This window comes from Alligator sinensis, unplaced genomic scaffold, assembly GCF_000455745.1.
Source record: "Alligator sinensis unplaced genomic scaffold, ASM45574v1 scaffold652_1, whole genome shotgun sequence".
Classification (NCBI taxonomy): domain Eukaryota; kingdom Metazoa; phylum Chordata; order Crocodylia; family Alligatoridae; genus Alligator; species Alligator sinensis.
This window is the reverse complement of record NW_005842010.1, coordinates 2,684,365-2,692,125: the sequence shown is the minus strand read 5'-3', so window position 1 is coordinate 2,692,125 and position 7,761 is coordinate 2,684,365. Positions and strand designations below refer to the sequence as shown.

General features: G+C 48.0%; 1 protein-coding gene across 1 annotated transcript in view; it reads left to right on the top strand.

Annotated features, from left to right (window-relative positions):
- PRKG2 (protein kinase cGMP-dependent 2) overlaps positions 1 to 7,761 on the top strand; it is a 65,877-nt gene that overhangs the window by 31,764 nt on the left and 26,352 nt on the right. Inside the window, exon 9 of the mRNA XM_014519110.2 lies at positions 4,607 to 4,675. Coding sequence (XP_014374596.1) covers positions 4,607 to 4,675 — 69 coding nt within the window. The remainder of the gene's footprint in view (positions 1 to 4,606; positions 4,676 to 7,761) is intronic.

The following is a 7,761-nucleotide window of genomic DNA, read 5'->3' as shown; positions in this document are numbered from 1 at the left end:
CTCCCCTTGTACTCGGCCTTGGTGAGGCCGCAGCTGGAGTACTGCGTCCAGTTTTGACCCAACAATTCAAAAAGGATGTGGAGAAGCTTGAGAGAGTCCAGAGAAGAGCTATGTGCATGATCAGAGGTCAGAAAAACAGACCTTACAATGACAGGCTGAGAGCTATGGGGCTCTTTAGCCTGATAAAGTGCAGGCTCAGGGGTGATCTGATGGCCACCTATAAGCTTATCAGGGGTGACCACCAGTATCTGGGGGAACGTTTATTCACCAGAGTAACCCCAAGGGGTGACGAGGTCGCATGGTTATAAACTACTGCAAGACCGTTTCAGGCTGGACGTAAGGAAGAATTTCTTTACTGTCTGAGCCCCCAAGGTCTGGAATAGCCAGCCATCGGAGGTGGTTCAAGCACCTACATTGAACACCTTCAAGAAAAAATTGGATGCTTATCTTGCTGGGATCCTATGACCCCAACTGACTTCCTACCTTCGGGCAGGGGGCTGGACTCAATGATCTTCCGAGGTCCCTTCCAGCCCTAATGTCTATGAATCTATGAATCACAAGGATACACAATGGAGTTTTCAGGTTGCTTACAGGACAAGACTAACATGGTTATATTTCACTATTATTACACTTTATGTTAACATCAGCTACATTAGTTCAGTTCATGCTACAACTCCCCACCCCTGGCTTCCACAGCCCAATGGGAGGGACCCAGCATGGTGGGGCAGAGTGGGGAAGCTCCTTGCTGCTGCAAGGCCTGTGTCACTATAGAGAGGCATCCCCTTTCCACCCTGGAGCAGCGAAGGCAAAGGGCACTACCCCTTCTGATTGCTGCTGCAGGGCATGCTGGGGATGCTTCACAAGGGCAGCGTGGACCTTGCAGCAGCAAGGAGCTTGTCTGCCCAGCCCTGCTCTGCCATGCAGGGTCCTGCCCACTGTGCTGTGGAGGCCCTGGGGAAGGGCAGCAGGGTGGGAAGCATGGGCCTGATGGGGGCAGCCTGCTCCTGCCCTGCATACAGACCTGTGGGGCATGGGTCCCCCATGCCCCCCCGGGAGTGCATGTAGCAGTGGGGAGCTGGCCCCCACCCGAGCCCACAGCAGGCGGTCTACACCCTGCCCCATGGGCTTTGTTCTGGCCTTGCTGCCTGGGCGGGGACTTGGGTTCCACTCTGCACTGTGCTGCATCAGCTGCCACTTCCTGCGGGGGGGGGGCGGGCTGTGGGTAGGGAATGAGGGGCACCAGCAGGGCTGTGGGAGGCTGTAGGTGGGGAGTGAAGGGCCTGGACCTACTTTTTGTAAGCTGGGGGGCAGGGGGAGTTCAGATTTTCCATGATAGAAAACCCAAAATCAAATACCAAAATGTATAGGTATTTAGAATTTATTTTATAGTGACTGAGGCATTGGTAGGCTTCCAAATTGTAAATATATCAATAAAACATTGTGTTTAATTGATACCTATATATATAGTGCTGTTTCATTTTAATCATGGATTCTGGGGGGTTTATCAGAGAATTTGTGGGGTTTTTTTATCAGAGAAAACCAGGATCCTCAACGATTTGTAAGCCAAATTGCTGCTTCTGTGAAAACATTTCCAGGTTTTTCATGAGAATCAGGTCTTAATTTCTTTTCCTGTTACTTCTCCAGGTGACACATTCAGGATCTGTTTTATTCATAATGCCAAAGCAAATGAAGTCAGGCACATTTTAGATTAAAGTATTTTAGATCTTTTTGCTTCTTCTCTAGGCTTCTAAGCTAAAGTTTATGGGTGTTTATATATGTGCTTCAGGAGTGGGGGGGGTGCTTTAATTAGAGTGGCTCTGAGAGCTGCTCTAATTAAAGTGCCCAGAGTGTCTCATGTATCAGTGTCCCTGTGCCTCAAAATGGTGGCACTTTATCTAAACCTTGTCAAATGAGCTTTAGATAAAGCACCCCTGCCACCATTCTGCAGTGTATGGTTGCTGATAAGAGACCCGGGAGTCTGCTGGAGTGCACTCCAGCAGATTTCATTAACTGAGTCTGCTCATGTATAGGCAGCCTATGTAGCATTCTTTTTCCTTAAGATGTAACTCTTTAAATTTTGGCTCTCAGGCACCAATGAGGAGTCATAACCAGGGATCCAGGTTATCTGCTTGCTGCAGAAAAATGCGGATTTTCTCATTTGAAGGAGAAAAATGTAGATTTTCCTCTTTAAAGAAGAAATCTGTGGGAAAACATAGGTTTCTCTTTGCTGGTTGGCAGTCTTCCAGCCTGCAAGGAGCTGCTGGGGGGAGTGGGGGAAGGTGATTGGAGACAGGGGCTCCACGTGTGTGTGTGTGTGTGTGTGTGTGTGTGTGTGTGTGTGTGCGCGCGTGTGTGTGCGCGCGCTCGCACACACATGGCCAGATACAGCCAGACAGGTTGGTGGGGGCAGCCCCAGCAGCTGCATACAGGTAAGTGTATGGGGATTTGGAGAGCCAGAGCTTGTCTGGGGGGGCTGCGGGGGGGCATGTGCATGGGGTAGGAGTGTGTGGAGTGGATGGGTGTGAGGGGGGTGGGGGTGCCTACCAGCACTGGGGGAAGGTGTCTGGGCACTGGGGCTGTGGCAGGGCAGGAGAGGTGCCTGCCCCTTCAGTAGGGGAAGGGGGACCCTTCAGGGGCGGTGGGGAGCTGCGTGGCTGGGCCAGTGGCACCAGGGCCAGTGCCCGTGCTCACAGGCGCAGGGCAGCCAGGAGACACTGCTCAGGGGGGCTGTGTTGAGGCTACCTGATACGGTGTAGGAGCCCCAGCCCAGGGCGAGGGGGTACTACAGGCATCCCATCCTCCTTCCTCCAACCCACACTAAGGCCAGACTTGCTCCGCCACTGCCCACAGGAGTCAGAGCCAACACAGCTGCCATGGTTTGGCGCGGGTGGGACAGGACCTGGAGCCCTTCACCCTCCTCCTGCTGCCCACAGTGTGGCCAGGCCAAAGCCATGCTCTGTTTCATGCTGGTGCTGTGGAGCATGGCGCTGGCCCTCCACACTGCAGCTTCAGCCCCAGTTGGCGGTGCACCCCTGCAAACTACCATCCTGTGAGGGGGCTCACAGCCAGGCAGCTGGGGGACCCCTCTGGCAGGGCTGGGGGGCGGGGAGGGGAGGGGACAGGGGGCTGCAGGTTGGGAGTGAGGGGCACTGGCAGGGCAGGGGGGGCTGTGGGGCAGGAGGGAGGAGCACCAGCAGGGCCAGGGGACTGTGAATTGGGTTTGAGGGGCAATGGCATAGGCAGGGGCAGGGCACCAGCATATGTTGCTGAGTGCCACAAAGCATGGGGGGACAGCCACAACTGGCCCCGCACCCTGATGAGCAAAAGGGGCAGGGACCACTCTAATTTTCTATTATAAAAAAAAATGGAAATCAAATGCCAAACATATAGGTATGTAGAATTTATTTTATTATAATGTTTGAGGCACTTGTAGGCTTCCAAATTGCTTTAAAATTTGAACTATATCAATAAAACACTGTGTTAAATTGATACCTATATATACAGTACTGTTCCATTTTAATCAGAGAAAAATGTGGATTTGGGTTTTTTTAAGAGATTTGGAGATTTTTATCAGATAATTTGCAGATTTTAAACAGAAAAAAACAGGATCCCTGGTCATAACTAATGTGTATCTTTTAGTTCTTCTAATGTCCTTGAGAAGAAAGTCTGTCTTCTGTTTTTATATCTGCCAGATAGGCACATACATTTATATAGGAAGTAAATATTTTAAGTTAACTCTCATGTATTCCTCCCCACAATTTAAACTGAGCATAAATATGTATAACAGATGATTAACTCCCAAAGATATATTGATACAGTTAAAATCAATGAAAAAACAACTTCAGCTTAGAATTGACATTCATTGTTTAGTTTGACATTTACATATTACACTTTTACAGTTTGTTAATATGTGCTGGTAATAAATCCTGGGAGTGCTTTTCAGATTTCTGTTTGTAAGAATAAATCTCGATTAGAAAAGGATGTGTAGGATTAAAAAAAAAATTCTTCAGGAATTTTTACAGGGCTGAATAAATTAAAAAAGAAATACGCAAATATTTAAATTACTAATCAAATTTATACTCAGCCCCCCCATGTGTTAATGTTATGTGAATATGTAAATCATAGGCTAGAGATGGAGCCTTACATGCTATTTTCTCTCTGTAGATTACATCCTTTGTTAAAAAAATAAGGACTTTACATTTGCTGTTTTATGGTACTTGTGTATGCTTCCAGGTTTCTTGGAAAGCAGCTCCTTGAAGTAATTGAAGAGAAAGCCATTAACTTTTACGGGATCTGGAAAATGAGCACTTGGAATAGGCAAATTTAAATCAAACAATATTTTAAGTGAATGGGGAAATGTCCTTTTTCAGAATCATGTCTTTTGGTCTCTGGTTAACAAAATTAATTGTGATTGGGTCAGTGATATTTGCCCAGGGAAAGACCAGCATGCACAGGACTTACAGGCTGAAGAGTTGCTTTTCAAAATTCATCTTTAAATGAGAGCAAAATCAACCCTGCAGTGTAGAATGCTGCAAAGGAACACTAGATTTTGACACGCTTCTGAAATGTTCTGAATGCTTCTGAAATAATCTCTTTCTATTCATAGTGATGACGTCAGATCAGCAAACATTATTGCAGATGAAAATGACGTGGAGTGCCTTGTTATAGACCGAGAGTAAGTACCACGCTACTATTTAGTAAACTGTGGGCATTTACTACAGGCCACCGAACCAAGGGGAGGAGCTGGATCTGGACAATGGACTTGGTTGTCATGGGTGACTTCAAATACCCGGACATAGATTGGGAGGAACACTTGGCTAGGTTAGATCGTTCATTCAGCTTCCTGACTGTGATTGAGGAGCTCTTCCTGACCCAGGAAGTCCAAGGGCCAACCAGAGGTAACGCTCTCCTAGACCTGGTCTTGGCCAAGGGAGATGATCTGGTGTGTGGCTTGAACATTGAGGGTAACCTGGGCGACAGCAACCATGAAATTATCAGGTTCACCATCCGCCACAAGGTCGACAAATCAACCAGCAGGATTGAAGTCCTGGACTTCAAGAATGCTGACTTTGACAGGCTCAGAGCATTAGTAGGGGAGGTGTTGAGAGACAAGGAAGGGAAGGCAAATGGGGTGCACGAAGGGTGGTCGTTGCTCAAGGACGTGATCCTCAAAGCACAAAAGAACACCGTTCCTGCAATGAAGAAAGGTAGCAGGAGGGCTGGCAAGCCTTCCTGGCTTAATGGGAACATTGCAGTCCTCTTAAAAAAGAAAAAAGAGGTGTACACACAGTGGAAGCTAGGGACGGTCCTCAAGGAGGACTATACTTTAGTGGCCAGCACTTGTAGGGGGAAAATGATCAGGAAAACCAAGGCAGCGACTGAGTTTAGGTTAGCCACAGCAGTCAAGGACAATAAGAAGTCCTTCTTTAGGTATGTAGGCAGTAGAAGGAAAACAAGTGGAAGTATGGGACCCTGGCTTAACACCCTGGGACAGCTGATAATTGTCATTAAGGAGAAAACTGAACTCCTGAATGCCCACTTTAATTTGGTATTTCACCGGACCCTGGGAAAAGTCAAGTGAGGTAAGGCTCATAGGGAACATGCTGGGACTGACAGCCTCCCCACTATGGATGCTGAGTGTGTACAATGCCAACTAGAAAAGCTAGATATAAGTCACCAGGACCAGATGGACTCCATCTGAGAGTGCTGAAGGAGCTGGCTGAGGTCATTGCAGAACTCCTGACAAAGCTCTTTCAGTATTCGTGGTGCACAGGGAAGATCCCTGAGGATTGGAAGAGGGCCAACATTGTGCCCATCTTCAAGAAGGGGAAGAGGGAGGACCCAGGCAACTATAGGCCAGTCAGCCTAACCTCTATCCCAGGAAATTCTTGGAAAAGTTCATTAAAGAATCCATGTGCAATACACTCGCGGAAGGTAAGATTCTGAATGACAGCAAGCATGGCTGTGTCGTGGGTAGGTCTTGTCTCCTTCTACGACCAGGTCTCTCACCACCTGGACATGGGAGACAAGGTAGACGTTATATACCTAGACTTCCAAAAGGCTTTTGATCTAGTATCCCCCAATATCCTTGTGGGAAAACTGGAAGATTGTGGGCTCAGCTGCTCGACGGTCCAGTGGGTGGGAAACTGGCTACAAGGTAGGACCCAGAGAGTTCTCATGAATGGATCTGTGTTGTCCCGGTGTGAAGTGGCCAGTGGTGTCCCTCAGGGGCCGTGTTGGACTGGTGCTTTTCAATATCTTTATCAATGATTTGGATGGGGGAGTGAAAAGCTCACTGGCCAAGTTCTTGGACGATACCAAATTGGAGCTGTGTGGCCACATGAGAAAATAGGTTGCAGATACAGGCAGACCTGGACAGACTAGAGAGTTGGGCAGACTGGAACCAGATGAAGTTTAACACTTCCAAGTGTAAGGTGCTCCATCTGGGGGCAAACAACCCTCAGCATACATACAGACTTGGAGGTGACAGCCTGACTTGCACCATGGCCAAAAGGGACCTAGGGGTAATGATTGACCATCGCATGAACATGAGCTGTCAGTGCAATGCAGTAGCCAGCAGGGCAAACAACACGCTGGCATGCATCAACCGCTGCATCTCATGTAAAAAAAAAGGAAGTGATACTCCCACTGTACTCAGCACTGGCGAGTTCTGGGTGCCACACTTCAATAAGAACGTGGAAAAACTTGAGAGGGTCCAGAAAAGGTCTATGTGCAATACACTTGCAAAAGGTAAGATGATGATCAGTATGATCTGTGACTTGCAAGGCAAGCTGTACGAGGAAAGGCTGAGGGACCTGGGCCTATTTAGCCTAAAGAAGAGAAGGTTGAGGGGGGAACTAGATAGCGGCTTACTGTTATATCAGAATAGTTAATCAGAAGCTCAGTGAACAACTGTTCACTAGGGCACCCCCAGGAAAGACCAGGACCAATGGATACAAACTCTTGGAATGCCACTTAATACCAGGAAAAACTCCTTCACAGTCAGCATGTCCAGACTGTAGAATAAACTCCCTCCAGAGGTGGTGCAGTCACCTACCCTTGAGGTTTTCAAGAGGAGACTGGACAGTCACCTTGCTGGGGTCACTTGACCCCAGTTGTCTTCCTGCCTAGAGCAGTGGGGCTGGACCTGATGATCTGTGAGGTCCCTTCCAGTCCCTAACAATTTATGAATCTATCTGGTCTTTGAATATATCCTCAGTCATATATTGCGTATCAAGGGCATGCCTTTTCTCTGTCACTTGCCGACACTTTACGAGGCATGTTATGTGATTTAACCTCAGGGTAAATTGGGAGTTATGGTTTTTCATAGTGTGAACCACGTAACAGAGATTCTTATGCCCTCTGTGTCAGAATGCCACCTCTGTCTCTCCCCAAAAACTGCTATATGACAATTTGGCTTTTTAGGTAACCCTGAATTGTAACCTGAGCTGGATACATTCCTGAGGGAGGGGGGTAACCTGCTCCCTCTGCCTACGTGACTGGTATCACATACCTGGGTGAGGGGCTTGGGCTTCATATTGCTCTGAGCAATGCCAGTCTACCTGGCAACCAGTGATGCATTTCAAATTGGTTGGCTGGCAGCCAACAGGTGCTGGCCTGCATTGGACCAGGTAAATCAGGTCATAAGGGCTATATAAGTTAAGGACTTCCCAGGAGAAGGGGCAGTAGCCATGATGAAAACTTACAGAGAAGCCGGGCCATCTGAAACTTGCTCTCTCTTGAAACTCATGATCAGTAAAC